This window comes from Python bivittatus, unplaced genomic scaffold, assembly GCF_059951505.1.
Source record: "Python bivittatus isolate LINGU-HERP-01145 unplaced genomic scaffold, Pbiv_v1 ctg000590_np1212, whole genome shotgun sequence".
NCBI classification, from domain to species: Eukaryota; Metazoa; Chordata; class Lepidosauria; order Squamata; family Pythonidae; genus Python; species Python bivittatus.
This window is the reverse complement of record NW_028277086.1, coordinates 330470-348079: the sequence shown is the minus strand read 5'-3', so window position 1 is coordinate 348079 and position 17610 is coordinate 330470. Positions and strand designations below refer to the sequence as shown.

Sequence of the window (17610 nt, the reverse complement as noted above, 5' to 3'; positions counted from 1 at the left end):
GCCTAGCGGCATTAAGGGAGGGGACAGAGAGCTGCACAATGATCAGCAATTCCCACCCTGCAGCAGTGCCAATCCCAGGAGTCCAAAGCAATTCCAGATCCAGAGGGTCTGGTTGCCCTTGTTCGAGGACCTCTGAGGTGCCAGCTTGATCCAGCCTGCCCCAAAGCATCTTGCTATCCCAGGGTCAGCTCCTGGAGCTGCAGAGCAAAGTGATCCTGAGGCTCCAGGGGTGCTTGTTACAATCAAAGCTTGGGATCCTCTTCTAGCAAGACCTCCCAATCCAGAGCTATGGAGGAGGGTGCCACAAACAGTCCTCCTCCCAACCCACTCGCCCTTCGGGGCCTGATGCATTTGCACGGCTGGGAGTCGGCATTAGGGAAAGTCTCTCTTCTCCGGGAAGTGCAATGTCACAGGCACTGGGGGTGGAGACAGAGACTTAAATTTTCTCTCTCATTTAGTTTTATGAGCAGTTAAGACTTTATTGGCCAGAGCATTGCATAGACACATAGTACAGGATGCAAGTTCTAAATGCATTGACCCAACTCTGCCCTTATTTGCAGAACGGTTTCTTTCCTTTTCCTCTCTGTCTTCTCCCACTGCATTCCCTGTGCCAGGAGATCCCGCTCTCCTCTTCCCAAGGGAGCACCTGGGCAAATCCTCTAGGAACTGCCCCTCCATTGTGCCTTCTCATTGTGTCTTGCTTTGCAGACCTGCTAGAACAGCAGTGGATGACTTGGGGTTCATGGCCCCATGCAGCTCTTGAATCCAGTTTTGCCTCCCCAGAGCCTCCTCTGAGGACACCTGCCAAAAACCAGTGGCAGTGTCCCATCCTGAGGCAGGAGAGGCACAAGACCTGCACTATAAACATTAAAACATGTTTAACCTAGCTTAAAAGTCCAAGAGACTAACTTGAAGTCAGAGCCCACAGGGGTGGCACTGACATGGGCCCATCTACTTTGCGTCCCTATCCTGCTGATGGGGACTCTGGCCTCCTATAAATGTTAAGTGCAGCTGCTCTGGCTAGGGGTTGCTTAACACTAAGGGCCAAGGAGGGATGAAGCCACTGTGAGTCGGTCAGCCTTTTTTTCCCCTCTCTGGCTCCATTCATGATCTTTTCTCTCCCCTTGTTTGCTTCCTCTGTCAGCTGAAGGTGCAGTCTAGGCCTCTGTGGGCCTGGTCCACAAAAGCTGACAGTGCAGCAGAGGTGGAAACCTGAAGGTCTCAAACCTCGCCCAGAAGCCCTCAGTCTACACACTTTAACTCTACCTTCTGCCTTGAAGTAGTGGCTGGGTAGTTATTGCTGTCACCACCTATTTTCTGGGGAGCGCAGATGTTCGGCATTCTCCACCAAACCTGAATAGAGCTGATCCGCAATCTAGGAGTCCCTCTGGAATCACAGCTCCTCCTTATACACCAGGTGGAGGCCAGGGGGAGGAGGACCAGTTATGTCTTCTGCATCACGTGTAGCCATTTCTGGAACAGGAAGTTTTGTCCAGTCACTCGCCCCCCTGTCCCCTTGCGACAGGACTACTGCAGTTTGCTCCACATGGAGCTGCCGTTGGGAACCATTTGGAACCTTCAATTGGTTCAGCAAATAGCAGCCCAAGTAGTTGCAGGAATACCTAGTGGTAATGCCATCTACAGTCATGATTTCTCAGTAATGACCCCCTTGTGTGTGCTGAGTCAGTCAGTGATACAATTTCATTAGATAAATATAAAATAAATAAATAAGTAAACAGCCTACCCCCAGATATCTGGATCACCCCATTCTCTATTACATATAGTAGAACTGTAAAATGGTGTAAAAAACAACTGTCCTCAAATGCTGGTTACACCAGTAGATTATTTGTTTTTGTTTTGTTTTTATCTGTTTATATATTTTATAAGCCATTGAGGCACATGGTTAGGGAAATCAGCCCCTTTTAATCCCTCCCCCTTTTTGGGAGATAGACCAATCTCATAAAAGATAAAGAAAATCAAACTTTTAAAAACTTTATATACCTCTACCCTCCGGCACCTAGCCACTAATCATATTTGCTAAGGGTTATGGCAATGAAGAGTTGAGGAAGCACTTCAACATTTCTCCCCTCCTACCAAGTTCAGAGTTTCAAGGCAGCTTCTGACCAATATTTAGCCACCAGTATTTTGGAGCTGGAAGCTGGAGATAAGGAGGGAAGATTTGTGTGTGTGTGAGAAGAGCTCCTTATAATTTATGCTCATTTCCAAGCCTTTTTTGGGGAGCTTAAATGATCCCATAGCTGTACCTAAGCAATCACGCCCATCAAGCTTTCAGCACAATGCCTATCTGTGGCAAGTTGATAGCAATATCGACACAGGCTGTGTTCACAAGACACAGCCAAAGTGTCAACTCAAATAGCATGTGTATACAGTGCACAGCTCCCCTGCCGCATTTTCAAAAAAGCTTTTCTACATTTCTTCTTTTCTGCCCTGAGCTCCCAGAATTGGTGCTGTGTGGGATAAGAATCTGGGCTGCAGCGAGAGTAGATATCAGTCCAGTACTGTGCAGACTGGCCCGCTACAAGTTGCTGCTCCAGCATCAGCAGCTGGCGGAGCTGATACCTGGTGTGAGTGCTGGACTGGCTCAGTCCACTGCTTGCACCTTGATCCCCGCCCTGGGGGCTGAGGTGATGCTGTGCTGTTGCAGGAGGAGAGGCCCATCTTGTCCAGGGGAAGATGGACTCCCTGCAGATGAGGCTGCTGCTGGTGGGGCAGAGGAGCAGCGATACCCTGCAGCGACTGGAGCAGGCCTTAGAAGTGTCCTCCCATCTGGACCCTGCCCAGGAGGGCCTGGCCCTGTGGCTGGAGCACATGGAGAAGGAGCAGTCAGTGCCAGGAGAAGGCCCCTGCCCCCTGGCACCTGCAGACAGAGACAAGGTAGGGTGAGGGGATTGGCGGGCAGGTGGAAAAGGCCTGCCTCTTCCAGGACCCCTTTTCCAGCAGCCCCTGTGGGATGCTTTGGGCAGGGGAGGGCAGGGCAGGGCAAAGGGTCCGCCTGGTCCCTTCTGCTGGAGAGCGGGATTGGTTCACTGGGCCGGATACTTGCAAGGGCAGGAAAGCTGAGTGCTGCTGCTGCTGCTGCTGCCAGCCTTCCCCCAGCTGCCTTTGCAGCCCCTGGAGTGGCTGCCCGGCTTGGGTGGCGTGCCTGGGACAAGGGGCTCCCCAGAGCTGCCCGTGGCACACGAGGCTCCCTCCCCAACTCCTCCATCCTGTGCTTGGGAGAGGCTTCTTGGCCCAGCCGCCCCGATGATTTGGGCTGTGCCTCCCTCCCGTTTCAGCTGGAGCAGGGGCTGCGGTCTGAGCTGGCCGCTGTGTCCCAGCTGAGCTCGCGCTTGGAGGAGTTGAGCCAAGTGCACCTGAACATCCAGGCCACCTGCCTGGCACTTGCTGAACAGAAGGTTGGTGTGGGGGCCTTGCCTCCGAGAGGTGGGGGGCGCAGGAGGGGGGTGGGGAGCAAACACCCTCCAGTCGGCACAGGATGGCAGAGGTGCAGCCAGGGGCCTCCCCGAAGCATGCAGGTGCTTGGCGGACGAGTGGCAGCCATCTCGGCTCCTTCTGCTCTGTGCTTCCCGGCGCAGGGCCTCACCTGGTGGGGGCTGGAGGGAGGGGAAGCTCTAGCACTGCAAGGCAAAGCCTCCTCCCAGTTGGCACAATCACAGGCAGCAAGCGGGAAGAGCGAGGCGAGGAAGGCACCTGTCGCATCCCGCACGACAAGCCAGGCTGCCTCCTGCTAGGAAAGCGAAAGTTGCCATGTGCCATGGTGATCTTTGGATGCCCCGACCACCAGAATGAACGTAGATGTGCAGCCAGTTCAGAATGAGGGCAGGGATGGCACCCCGGGCTCCCAGCTCCCTTTCCTGATCCGAGTTCCCTGTGTCTCCAGCGCCTTTCCGCAGAAAGCCTTCGGCATCAGGGCGTGGTAGAAAAGCTGGTGGGGATTGCTGGTCCGCTGCTCAGCTTCTGCCCTGCAGACATCCACAAGCGGTTCCAGGTGAGGGAAACAAAGGAGGGACGCGGGAGGCAGGTGCCCAGGGCTGTGGCCCTGTCCAATTTGCAGAGCATCCTTTCCGCAAGATGGTTCCCCATTTAGCCATGGGGCGCCATTGCATTCCTGGACCTCTGGCCACACCGAGGGCTGTTAAGCAGGTGGGGCTGCCTTACACCCTGGGCAAAAGGATGCTTTGGCGGGGTTCATTCTGTGTGTACGTCGGTCCAATGCAGGTACCTCCGAGTGGGAAGGGATTCTGCAACTGTATGCTGGTTTGCAAGGTGGCCTCTAGATTGGAGATCCTTCCTCTCATAGAATAGCGTGAGCATGCTGGGGGTAGAACTGGGCTTGGGCTGCGCTTTCGGCTTCTTGTTTGTTTGTTTGGTCAAATTTATACACAGCAGAGGGGTTACGTGCGCAGCCCCAGAGGCGCCCATAACTGCCTGCGCTGCTGCATTCTGCAGTAGCTGCAGCTTCCAGATACTCTTCAAGGGTAGCCCCACGTAGAGCAGTTGATGACCAGGGCATGAGTGACTGAGAGAAGGCCTCCCCGCTCAAGGAAGGAGCACAGTTGGTCCACAACATGGAGTTGCGCAAAGGCCCTCCTAGCCACAACTGCTACCTGCTGCTTGAGCAGGAGCCGTGAGTCCAGGAGGACCCCCAGATTACGCACCGCTCCGTCTGGGGCAGCGCAACTCCATCCAGGACCAAAGATGGTAAGGCCCCAGACACGGAAGAGTCCCAAACCCAGAGCGCTCCATCTTACCCAGGTTCAGTTCAAGCCTGTGGTTCCCCATCCAGACCCCCACGGCCTCCAAGCATCGCGGAAGACCATCCACGGCACCCCTTAATTCACCCGGGACGGAGATGCTCAACTGAGCATCACCCATCTACTGATGCTACCTCATCCCGCGGTAACAGACGGTCTCACCCAGCGGCTTCGTGTGCGTGTTAAAAAGGACCGGAGAGCCCACCGACCCCCGCGGCACCCCACAGAGCAGGGGCCGCAGGCTGGACCTCTCGCCCCGTCAACATCGGTTGGGTTCGGCCTCGGAGGAAGGAGCTGAACCAGCACAGTGCTGTGCCGCCCACCCCCAACCCCCACAGCCGACCCAAAAGGATACCGCGGTCGATGGTATCGAAGCCGCTGAGAGGTCAAGGAGAGCCAGGGTGGGTGCGCTGCCCCCATCCTGCTCCCGCCAGAGGTCATCCATGAGCGCGACCGATGCCGTTTCCGTCCCGAATCCAGGCCTGGACCCTGACCGGACGGGGCCCCGATAATCCGTTTCATCCAGGGTCCTCTGGAGCTGCAACGCCACCGCCTTCTCAACCACCCTCCCTAAAAAGGGGAGGTGGGAGACTGGCCAAAGATTGTCCAGAACGGTGGGGTCCAGCGACGGCTTCCTGAGGAGAGGGCGACCGGTGCCTCTTTAAAAGGAGCCGGGGACGTCCCCCTGCCCAAGGATGTATTTGCCGTCGCTCACACCCACCCACGTGTCACCTCCCGGGTGGCCTGGGCCAACCAGGAGGGGCATGGACCTAACACCAAGGTGGCTGCGCTTACAGATCCGAGGACCTGCGCACTCCCTCAGGCCAGCAGCCTCAAACTCTTCCCGGATAACGGGCAGGGCCGTTCCCAGGCATCTCCAAAGGGCCTGCACCACGCTTGGCCTCCAGCTGGGAACGAATCCAGCGACCTTATCCGCCAGATGCGCAGCGAATTCCGCTGCGCTAAACCCCGAGCCCCCCTTACCCAGGAGGGTCCAGGGAACCCTGGACAGGGCCGCCGGGCAGCACTCTGTGGACGTAATAAGAGCGGAGAAATAACAGCGCTTCGCTGCTTTTAGTGCCACGAGGTAGCCTTAATCGCGGCTCTGACTCGTGTCCGGTCGGATTCGTCCCTCGTCTTCCTCCGGCGGCGCTCTAGACATCTCTTGAGCCTTTCAGTTCCCTCCACTCTGCCGCAGACCACGGGGGTGACGGGAGCGATGGGCCGTGAGAGGCTGCCCGGCGCGGTCCTCTCTAAGGCCTCAGCCGCCTTCCCTTTCCGGGCAGCGGCCGGCGCCTCGGCGGGACCGCGCAGCAGAGCCTCAGGGACAACCCCAGTCCCCCGGGAACCCCACTGGCCCCATCAGTCGCCGGGGCGGGCCAGCCGAATGGGTCCCGCCTCCCCATGTAAGGGTCTCCAGGTCGCCAGGGCATGATCCAACCTCGGCAGAGGGGACACAGACAGCTCCCCCGTCGATCCCGTTGCCACTGCTCAGATGAGGAAACCACGTCCAGCGTGTGGCCGCTCTTTTGAGTTGGGCCGTGAATGACCTGGGATGGGTCCACGGCCACTATGGTGGCCATGAACGCCAGAGCTGCTGCTGAGGCCAGCCCAAGGGATGGCAAGTTGAAGTCCCCCAAGACCACAAGCTTGGGGGACTTCACCTCCACCGCCAGCCCTGAGACAGCCTCCACAGCTCAGGCAGGAGGCTGGTACAGCAGCAGCAATCTCCACTGGCCCCACGAGCCTATCCTCAGAAATGGTCCCACAACCAGCAACGGGGGGAGCAGTGCCCCAAAGGCCAAGAGAGATTCTCAGATGGCAACTGCCACACACCCTCCCCTGCCCTGGAGTCTCGACTGGTGCCATACCCAGGACCTGGCTGGGCACAGTTCAGAGAGGGGAACCCCCCCTTCCGGCCCCAGCCAGGTCTCAGTAATACATGCCGGGTCAACCTGCTCATCCCTAATAAGGTCACACAGAAGGGGAGCTTTAGTATTAACTGACCTGGCATTAATCAGCAGCAGCCGAAAGCCCAGGGCTCTGAAGATCCGCTGACCAGGGCCTGGGCCTGAGTCCAGAGGGCCAGAATGTGACACCAGTACAAGACACCAGGGATGTCTCTGTCTCCCATCGAAACGCCCCATGCCCTTCACCACCTGGATGAATTGACCTGCCCTAAGCCCCCCAGAGTATCCATTGCCACTCAACTCGGTCTCCCCACTCCCGCAGCTGGGGATTGCTCCATCCACTCTTGCCCGTCAAGCGTCCCTCTACCGGCCTCGGCACTTCTTGGGCAACACATGCCCAAACTGACAGGTGCTGCTGTGATTTGTAGGAGGCAATGCTCCGTGTAGCACAGATGCAGCTAAGGATGGCAGTCTAATCCAAGCTTCCTTATCTTACTAAGAGAGTTTTGCAAAAGCCGTGATTGACCAAAGCTGTGGTGGGAGCAGAGGTCAGTATCTGCCGAGTCCATCTGGTGATGACCATGGAATGTACATGATTGTGACTTGGATTGTAAGAAGGGTAAATGGTAAAGAGCACGAATCAACCAACCAAGTGAAGTAAAGAAAAGTGAGTGTGCTGCATCTGTGAAACTAAGAGAAAAGAGAAGGATGTGACAGATGTGAACGAAGACGGCCTGCTTTCGAGGGGTACCAGGCAGTCCTTGGGTTAAGAATGTCCAGCTTAAGGACAACTCGTACTTACGGACTGCGTAAAGTCTGTTATATTAAAAAAATTGAGTTAAATACAATGATGTGTAATAACGAACCTGCACGCTACTTTGTGACGCTCATGAAACTGCACGGCTTCAGCGGTTCATCGGCTGGAGGAAGGAGAATGCCATCTGCCACTTTATATACTGTATATATTAGGACACATTTGATTAACTGATGCTAAGTAAGAACCGAATGTACCTGTTTCAACTTACCTACAAATTCGACTTAAAGACAGACTTAGGAATGGATCTCATTCATAACTCAGGGACTGCCTGTAGGTGAAGGAGTAGTTTTATTGTTATGGTAGAGCTTAAATGTATGTTTGAAAGTATGAACTGATGCCGTCCAGATGGCTGTGGGTACGTAGGAAAGTTGGAACTCATAACTTGGTTACAGTGGCATGATAGATTCCAGAAAATAGTGATAATGAAAAATCAGGATGAGTTTTGGGGAAAATGGCGCAACATTCTGAGTAAATATAGTCTAGGGCAAGCATATAAAAAGATTTATGAAAAAAGAAAGGTGAAAGAAGCTGTGCCGTGGAAAATGAGGATGACCAACATATTGTGTATACAGAGAAAAAGCTGCAAGCAGTGCAGTGAAAGAGAAAAATATGGTTGTAATTAAAAGAACAGAGAAAATGTGTATTTTTGTATGCAGATGAAGCTCTGCTATGGGCTAAGCCCCAGAACGATTTGCAGCCAACGTTAAAGAGACAGTATGATGCAGTGAGGGCTATGGGTCTGAAAATTATTGTATCAGAGAACAAGACAGTCATATCTGATGCAAAATGGAATGAATGACTGCAAATTACACACACACAGTGAAAAACTAAGGCACACGAATGCGTGCCACTCTGGTAATTTTTTCTTTTTACTAAAGATAAGAAAATGGGTGGAAAATATGGTCTGGCAATGCTGGTAAAATAAGAGTGGGCTTCTGCCTGCTTCATTATGTGGAGATGGGAATTGGGGCTGCCGGGAGAAAGGCCAAGCTGAACACTGTGGGAATGAGGTCCTTAGCGCAGGCAGGAAAACCAGAAAGCGGGGGGGGGGGGGGAGCATTAGCTGTCGAGTGGGACGACAGGAGTGGCCAAGAGGGGAGGAGGAGGCTGAGATGGCTTGGTTACCCCGGGAGAACAAACGGCTAAGTTAGCAGGAAGGGCAGGGAAAGAGCTGAAGGCTGAGAAGTTGCGGCTGGATGGAGCCAACAGGACCTTCCGCGCTGAAGGAACCAAAGGCCAAGTGGGAAGGGGTGAAGGGGGCGAAGGGGGGAGAGGAATGGGAATGGGGTGAACAAGGTTCTCTTTCTCATCTTGGGCCTCCAATTATCTTGCCTTACTATTTTGTACTCTTCTGTGCTTCGTGCTGCTTTCTGACCTCCAAAGGGAGTAGGGTACGTATGTAGGCTTTCTGTTTGCGGTCTGCCTATTTTAAGGTTTATGTTATAGTTTTATTTCTTCCGACCCCAAAAGTGCAAGAAATGGTCTCCACCACCCCCTCCTGGCCCAGTGGGGCAGGTAAGAGTCCGGGGTTTTCCTAGCAGCCGTTCAACACAGAACGGGGCTGAACAAGAGGCAAAGCCAGCGGGATGGAGGACGTGTGGAGCGAGTCCAGGCCCACGCAGATGCCCCCCTGCACAGCTGGAGGAGGGCTGCGTTTCTTGCGGTCACTGTTTGGGCCTCAGGAGCAAATCGGGGTGTCTGGTTACACCTGGAAGGACAAATCCAGTGATTCAGCAGCCCCTTTCCCTCATGAGGCCATCCAGCCCACCCCCTTCGCAAGACAGGCATCCATGCTAGTCCAGTCCCCACTTGAGGACACCCAGCGCAGGGGCGGCCACCCCTCTCTGAACTGCTACTGCTAGGAAGCTTTTCCTGCCTCCCCGTTTCTGGGCTCAGCGCTCCGGAAGGGAAGCCAAGAGACTTGGCCCCCCTTCCGTGCTACCTCCCGGGGGTCTTGAAGAGGGCTCTCCCCTCCCCCTCCCTTTCTCGAGGCCCAACATTCTCGGCTCCCTCCCTCTCCCTTCATAGGACTTCAGGTCTGGTCCTGGATCGTCTTGGTGGCCCTGCTCTGACCCCCTTGCGTCTCCTCTGAACTCTGAAACTGGGTGTTGCCCAGAGACTTGGGCGCGGGCTCTGACCAGAGCAGATGAGGGACGGTTCTTCCCACTATTTGGACGTTGGCTTCACCGTGCCTGCTGGCTCTGGTGCATTTTTCAGCAGTCTTACCTATCCTTACTGGGTAGACCCCCCCACCATTCCCATGGGATGCTTTGCAGTTTACACTGCCACTTTGAAGAAGGCACGGCCACAAGCCCCAGTCCAGCAGGGCAAAGGAGCACTTTGGGGACGGGGGCAGTCTGGATCTGGAAGGCATGAGGGGCAGGTTGTTTGGGGTCACGCAGCTTGCAGAGCCCAAGTCGCACAAACACACGGGGGGGCAACCGATGGTGCTGTGTGACTCAATCAGCAGAGCACCCATGCTGCGCCAAGGCGAGCAGCGTGGGAGTGTGCCGTGTTTGCCAACGAGCCAGCAGACAGTGGGGTCGATTGGATTTGACTGCTTGGCTTTTCTGTGGGTCCCTCTCCGGTGCTGCGGGGTGGGCCCTGGGGGTGGGCGTCCTTGGCCCATTCCTCTTCATCGAGAGATGGCACATGGCATCGCCCTTCCCATTTTACCTCTTCTGTGCCTTGCAGCCCTTGGTGTGGGCCCTGCAGGAGTGCACGGAGTGCCTTGGCCGCCAGAGTTCGGCCTGCGCCCTGCAGCTGGAGCAAGCGGAGTTGCTGCTGGCCCAGCATGCCGAGGCCCAGGCAGAGCTCGGTCCGTGGCTGGAAGAGGCTCAGCAGGTGGCGGAAGAGTTCTCTCCCGGCAGCATTGGCTGCAAGGCGTTCCGGGAGCAGCAGGAGGTGCTGCAGGTGAGGGCAGGGGGCGGGGGCATTTGGAGGGGCCAAGGGCCCCCACTTGACCCACACCTGCTCCCACCTCTGACCTGTGCAGGGTCTGTGGGAGGCCATCACTGAGCACAAGCCCCTGATGGCGAAGCTGCAGCGCGTTACTGCGCAGCTGGCCGAGCTGTGCCCCCAGGAGGCAGCCCCCCTGTGGCAGGGCCTGCAGGCAGCCGAGGAGCGTTACGCCAGCCTCCGAGAGCACGTCCAGCAGGCGGCAGCCATGCTGGGGGAGGCCGTCTCGCGATACAGCCAGGTAAGCCCGTCCTGCCTTCCAGCTCCTGCGGGGAGGGGAAGCTTACCCAGCCAGCTCACCTGGTATCTGCACAAAGGCCCGCAGTGATTGTGGTGGGGCTAAGGGTCCCACGGGAAGGGTGCTCCCTCCTTTCTCCAGAGGACCTGGCTTCTGCGTGCCTGCTTTCAGGGGCTGGATGCTGTCCCTCCCCTGCCTTGGTGTCCCTGCCCTCCCTCCCTCCCTCTGTCCACCTGGCACCTGGGCAGAAGAAGTCTCTCTGGGCTGGGCCCGCCGGGGCTGACCCTGGCCCACCTGTGCTTGCCTGGCAGCTGTCTGAGCGGATGGAGCTGATGGCGGGGTGTCTGGAGCGGGTGCAGGAGCGCGTGCGGCACCCGCCTGCTCTGCGGGGAGACCCCATCTGGCTCCAGGAGCAGCTTTGGGAGAACAGTCTCCGGCTGGCGGAGTTGGAGAAGCTGGGTGTGGCTCTTGAGACCCTTCGCGGGCAGGGGGCTGAGCTTCTGGCCACCCTCCAGACCACCACACACCCAGGTACCTTCCCAGCAAGTTGTCTTCAAGGGTGGCTCCCACTCCCCAGGGCAGCACATAGTGGCCCCAGCTGGCCTGTGCTGTGGCCCGTGTGCTAATTTCCCGTGGCCCTTGGTCTTCTGCATGGGGACCAGTGCAGCCCCCTGGGATGCCCTGCGCTCGGCTTGGGGAGAAGGGAGGGGTTGGGTCTGGCCGGATCCTCTGCCCATCACGTGGCCCCACCTGGGCATTCAGGAAAGGGAACCTTTGATAGAGCAAGGACTGCCCGTGACCCCTGGCCTGAATCGCCATCGCCATCTCCTTGGGGGCTGCGGCCGTCCTGCTGATGGATCGATCGCACTTAGGTCGCATTCTTGCAACGCCCCCTGCTAGCTAAGATGGGGCTGGGCGACGTACGGCTCAGCACGTTGTGGGACGCAGCAGCGCTCCTCTTGTGGTTGGAGCTGGGCTGTCGTGACTTACGCGGCTAGTCACAGCGTGCTTGAGGAGCCCAGTGGCCTGTCAGCGGGAGTGGAGGTCTATTGCGTCCTCCGGCCTCAGCCGCCTTTCCTGCTGCAGCTGTCCAGGAGCGTGTGCAGGAGCTGCAGAGGCAGTGGCGGGTGCTGTGGAAGCAGGAGGAGGAGCGGGAGGCCTCTCTCCAGGAGCTCTTGGCCCTGGCTGGCCGGTTTTGGCCTGGCCTCGCCGACCTGGCCGGGGCTCTCAGTAGCACCCAGCAGATGGTGCTGGACCTGGAAGAGACAGCGGCCTCTGATCCGAAGGATGTTCAGGCCAAGCTGGTGGCCATGCAGGTACGGGTTGGGCGCAAGAGCTGTCGTGGCGTCTCCCTGAGGAAGCGGGGCCCCGCTCTCCCTTCTTGCAGTGGGCCTGGGGCAGCCCCCTGCAGGGTCGGAGCAGTGCCTGGGGAGGTGGGCTGCAGGTCCTGGGGTGCCACACCAAGTTCTTCTTCCGATGAGGCCCGATCCCTTGGTAGCAGCAGGTCCTGTTCTTGGAATCCTATGGGAGGGGGATAATGCCCTGGGCCCCCTCTTTTCATTCAATAGGCGATGAAAGTGAAGAAGACTGAGGAGGCCTCCCTTAGGTGTCGGTGGAGGTGGGATCCTTGGGGGTTCGGTGGGGTGGGGACAGGCACGATGCCCTTGGGCTCTCTCCATCAGTATAGGCTCACCACGCACCTGGGCCCCATTAACTACCTACATGAGGACCTTTCTCTCAGGTCTGGGCCTTCCTCCCAGCCCACCCTATCATTTTTGGTTCCCCCTCGAACTCTCCTCTGGCTCGCGTGGGCCAGTCCTTGGAGATGGCCGCTTGCTCTGGTGGCGGCCTGTGCAGGTGGCCTCCCGCAGCTTCTTGCCCTGCAGGCCCTGCGTGAGGAAGCCGATTCTCTACAGAGTGAGCTGGACTCCTTGGGTGCTTGGGGCATGGAACTGCTGTCGTTGTGTGGAGACCTGGAGAAACCAACCATCACTAAGAGCCTGGATGATGTGAGCAGCGGCCTGGGCTGCAGGGTGGTGGTGGTGGTGAACCACAGTGGTGGATGGCAGCAGCACGGGGGCCTACAGAGTCCTCCTGCACCTTGTGAAGGATGTCTGCCCTTTATTCCTGTTTTTCCTTGGTGCTAGAGCAACAAGGGTGCAAGGATTGGGTGTACCTGGACTTGGTACCCTTGGGATGTGGTGGATCTGCAGTTTTAGGGGGTGCAGTCCCAAAGTATTGGCATGTTTGGCAGAGGTAGACTGCATGAATGGCCCCTAGACAGTCCCTGCTGCCCTGGCCCACCCACATCCCCTTAGTTTAGCTTCACAGGGTAAAGATGCTCAGAAGTCAACTTAGCTCCTGCTGACCATGCTGGGAGTTCCTGAAGGCCTCACTGTGGAAGGGCCCACTTCCAAGGTGCTGCAGCTGACCCCTCTGTCTCCCCCTGCCAGCTCTATTCATCTTGGAACAGCCTGAACAAAATGTGGGAGGAGCGCCAGAACCATCTGGAGGACCAGCTGCAGGCTTTGGTCGCCTATCAAGAGACGATGGAGGTAAGGAGATCTTCCTGCCTGGAGACAAGCAGATGTTTCCAGAGACAGGCCAGCCGAGAAGGAGTACGCCCTGGGCTCATGGGGATGGGCTTCTGCTGTCTCCTGCTATGGGCATGGAAATCAGGTGATCAACCAGGAAGCTTGCCAGGGACCCCCTGAAAGAGATGGGGTAGGGATGGCCAAAGGTGAGCTGGAGAGCAGGCCGAGACCTTGCCCTTCAGGTATGCCACTCGGGTTGCTATTCTCACTGGTTCCAGCCCTGTGGGCACTCTTTTCTAGCCAACGGGCTGTGTCCCTTCTTACCTGTCAGTGCACCCAGAGCTCCTGCCAGTCCTATTGGGCATCCTTGCCCCCACATCTTCTTGGCCTTCCAGACCCAAACCCATAGCCACAAGTCCCCCTGGGCAAACCCTGGAAGCCCCCCAGCAGACCGCAGACCTGCCCAGATGCCCCCTCCCTTGCTTCCCTGCTGGTTTCTCCTCCCTCCTCTCCAGAGGCTCCTGGCCTGGCTGGAGGAGGCCGAGCAGCGGATGGCAGAGGAGTTCCAGGGGGGTGGAGACCTGGCCCAAGTGGAGCGAGAGCTTTCAGAGCTGAAGGTAAGGACGCTGTGGGCGGGGTGGGGGTGGGGGGCCAGCAGGCTAGGCTCCCAAGAGAGGGAGGGGAGGTGGGTGCCTGCACCCTGAAGGCTGGCTGAGATCAGGAGGGGCAATGCTGCATGAGCAGGGGCCCTATGCAGAACAAACCTGGGACAGCTCTTGGCCAGCAGCAGAGCACTCATGGAGCATGAAGAGATGGTGACAAGTTCACCTCCAGACGGCTTGGCTCCAGCCTCCGCAGGCTGCCAGTGCAGTTGAAGTGGGACTAGGACCTGGCATAACCAGGTCAGCCCGGAAGCTCAGGGTGACCCTGGGATGGCCACTCACCTCAGCAGCATTGCTGCAACATTGTCCTGGGGAAGAAATGGGAGAGGGAGTGCCATGCTCTCCAAGGAGAGAAATGTGGCGCCATGTTGAATTGGGGCGCTCGGCTCTGGAGGGGCTGTTGTGCTGAAGGGCTGTGCCAGGCTGCGACTCCTGATCGCCCTCCCCAAATCCACCGGGCAGGCCTTCAAGCGAGATCTGTACCAGCGCCAAGTGGAGGCCGAGAGCCTTTGGCACCAGAGCAGCCACAGGGGGGCTGCCCAGGAGGATACCCCCCTTGCTTTCAGTGGCTTCCGGGACCGTTGGACCCAGCTGGAGGAAGAGCTGGTGACCCGGCAGGTGAGGCCGCTTGGACCGAGGGGAAGCAAAGGGCCTTGAAGGGGGAGAGGTTGGCATCTTGGCTAGTTTTAGCCTCCCCCCGGCTTCTGCTTTCCTGACACTGGGAAAGATTGAAGGCAAAAGGAGCAGGGGACGGCAGGGGACGAGACGGCTAGATGGCAGCACCGAAGCAATGAGCGTGAAACTGAGCCAACTCAGGGAGGCAGCGAAGGACGGGAAGGCCTGGCGCAATGTGCTTCACGGGGTCATGAGGGGTCGGACACGACTTAACAACCGAACAACAAATGGCTCGTGCCCCCAGCACCCGCCCGCCCGCGGCTGACCCCACGGGGCTTGGTGCCTGCTCCCGCACCAGCCTTGCTGCCCGAAGCCGAGAGCTGCTCTGGCCTCTTTTGCAGCATCAGCTGGAAGCTACCCTCCTGGGCCTGGGCCAGTTCCAAAGCCAGCTGGAGTGGCTGCTGCAGTGGCTGCTGCGCACGGTGGAGCAGTTGCAGGGCCCTGCCCCCCGCACACCAGACCTGCAGAGCTGCGAGATCGAGCTGGCCAAGCACCAGGTGGTCCCGCAGCCCTGTCCCTGGCGAGGGTGAGGGCGGGGGCTGCTCTCCCAGCAGGCGGCAGGGCTGACGCAGGCTCTCTGCAGGTGCTCCGGAAGGACGTTGCGTCTCACACCCTCACGGTGCGGTCTGTGCAGGAGGCCGGCCAGAGCCTGCAGCTGCCCAGTGGTGGCTGCGGAGGGTCTGTGGAAGGCCTGCAGGGCAGTCTCCAGCAGCTGGGCTGCCGGTGGAGCCAGGTCCTGGCTGAGACGGAGCGCCGCCAGCTGGACCTGGAGCACAACCTGAGCCAGGTGATTCCGGGCAGGGGGGCTGCTGGCTGAGCACTTCCCAGGCGGGAGGACCGGGCGGGCAACAGCTGGGAGGCTCCTCTGGGGCCGTGGGGCAGCTTGACTGCCCCCATCCGCCGCCTGCACAGGGGCAGTCCAGCGAACAACGGGCTGGGCCTCAGAAGCCCCGGGCCACGAGGTCTGGCTTTTCTGGTGGGGGGCATCGTCCAAGGCCCTGGGGGGTCTGCTGATGCTGGGGAGTGGCTTTCGTCCTCCACGCCGTCGTCACTCTGCCTGGTTTCTCTGCATGGTGCTCCTGAAGGTCCAGGAGGTTACTCTGGAGATCACCAGGCTGATGCAGTGGTTGGACCGTGCGGAGTTGCAGCTCTTCTCTTCCAAGCCCATCTGGGGCCCCCTGGAAGCCACCAAGGACAGGCTAGCAGCACACCTGGTGAGTTCCTTCCCGGGCAACGTGCTCCATGCCGGGGACGGCCGGTCATTTTGTTAAAGGCCCCGTTGACCTGGGGGTGGGAAATCAGAAGACCCGTGAACCTGGTTCAGGCCAAGGCCCCTCCAGGCCAGCCACTTCTGTCGACCTCTTCCTTGGGACCGTAGGACTGGGTCTCGGCAGCTCTGACACAGTGCAGACTCAGAAAAGGGGCTGGCCTGAGGACCCCGCCTGCTGAGCAAAGCCCAACTAGAGGTTGCTCTCCAGAGCGCAGGAGCAGTGAAGTGAGCAGGGCAGCATTGGCCGTGGCGCTGGTAGAAATCCACCCCGTCTCTCTTCTGCCCTACTTCAGACGAGTCAAGGTGACTTTCAGCTTAACAGGAATAAAATGATCCAACCACATAAACATAACCACCAAAATAAATTACAGAAGCAGTCTAGGCCCTCCATCCCCACCAGAACTTGTTGGGAAGTACAGTTTTAATGGCTGAGGGGCTCCTAGTACCTCAGGCCAAGATGTTCCACAGTGTCACCAGCCCCACTACTTCTTCCTTTGTGGGGTGGACCCTCAGGAGCCCCTGAATTCTTTGGTGCAGGTGCATGGTCCGTGTACTTGAAGGCATCTCGGTGTCCATTCTTGGCAGATGCAGTGAGGCTTCTGTAAGAGGCGTTGCAGACTGGCTCCAGGCCTGGTTAAGGGACGGAGGTGTTTTTTGCTCTGGGCAAAAATCTTCTCCCTCAGCTTCAAGAACTAACTGTTTCAGCTTTGCAGGACCGTTTCTGCGTGTGGGCCTTTTTGTGGACCGCCTGGCTTGTGGGCCTTGTCCTCCCGTGGCCCTGCCAGTTCCCAAGCCCTTCTTGTGGCTTGGACTCTTCAGTTGGAGCCTCCCTTCGGGTTGGGCAGCTATTTGAGACCTTGGATTATTGCAAGACCCACGTTTTACTGTACCCCCCCCTTCCTTTCTCCTCTTTATGCATTGATGGAGATCATGGCTAGGGAGCCTCACCGGTGCCTGGAAATGCACCTGCTGTGCTTATGTGCTGACCTTGTTGCTGGACAGGAGCTGTGTGAAGAGATGGATGCCAAGCAGCAAACATATCAACAAGTCTGGGAGAAGGGTCAGCACCTGCTGGCCACCTGCCACCCAAACCGGGCTTCTAGTACTGAGCACAGCCTGACGGTCTTGGAGCAGAAGTGGGGCAGCATCGCCAGCCACATGCAGGAGACGAAGGTGCGTTGGCGGGAGGGGAGGGGCCGCGCTGTGCCTCTCGTCCTGCATGGGGTCAGCCTAGGGTGCTTCGTCCCTCTCCCAGGAGCAGCTCCTCAGAAGTCTGAATATGGCCACGGAGCTCCGTGCCACCGTCCAGGAACTCCTGGAGTGGATCGGGCAGACCGAGGAAGTCCTGGCAGCCCTGCCCCCTCCCAGCTACATCCTGGACACAGTCAGCAAGCAGAGGCACCAGCAGCAGGTCAGCTATAACCAGCTGGCAAATGAGTCGGAGCCAGTGGGACATGTCCCTGGGTGGCGTGGGTGTCCCTGGGGTCAGTTTGTAAGAGAAGTGCCTGCCGTCCGCTCGGGCGCTGGCCCACCTTGTTCAGGGCAGTCTGGGCGTGTTGTGGCCTGTGGCTGTGCCCTCCCTCCACGCAGGGCACTGCCAAGCCTGCCTTGCTTGCTCTCGAGTCCTGACACCCGCAGTCTTCCAGTGAGTCCAGCAAAGTCTCTGGAAGCTCTGTAGATGCTGGGTGGCTTGGAGCCACTTCTGACTGGAGCTGCGGGAGGGAGGGTTGGTCGGTCTGTGGAGAGAGGTGCTTCTGGGCACCTCTGCCTG

The 17610-nt window shown here is 58.1% G+C and overlaps 1 protein-coding gene across 3 annotated transcripts in view; it reads left to right on the top strand.

Annotated features, from left to right (window-relative positions):
• The window catches only part of LOC103060585 (microtubule-actin cross-linking factor 1, isoforms 6/7), a 45791-nt gene that overhangs the window by 14546 nt on the left and 13635 nt on the right, over positions 1-17610 (top strand). For 2 of the 3 annotated variants that reach the window (XR_015797528.1, XM_088148735.1), the window contains exons 1-16: positions 2669-2895; positions 3297-3416; positions 3902-4009; positions 10197-10415; positions 10498-10701; positions 11010-11229; positions 11785-12014; positions 12585-12707; positions 13152-13253; positions 13748-13849; positions 14357-14512; positions 14911-15066; positions 15153-15356; positions 15655-15783; positions 16842-17012; positions 17095-17250. Coding sequence is in view for 2 of the 3 variants with exons in the window: in XM_088148735.1 (XP_088004861.1) it covers positions 2695-2895; positions 3297-3416; positions 3902-4009; positions 10197-10415; positions 10498-10701; positions 11010-11229; positions 11785-12014; positions 12585-12707; positions 13152-13253; positions 13748-13849; positions 14357-14512; positions 14911-15066; positions 15153-15356; positions 15655-15783; positions 16842-17012; positions 17095-17250 (2601 nt within the window). In the remaining variant the exon portion in view is untranslated. Of the gene's footprint in view, positions 1-2665; positions 2896-3296; positions 3417-3901; positions 4010-10196; positions 10416-10497; positions 10702-11009; positions 11230-11784; positions 12015-12584; positions 12708-13151; positions 13254-13747; positions 13850-14356; positions 14513-14910; positions 15067-15152; positions 15357-15654; positions 15784-16841; positions 17013-17094; positions 17251-17610 lie in introns of those variants that run through there. The other variant, XM_088148736.1, reaches the window with a different exon arrangement.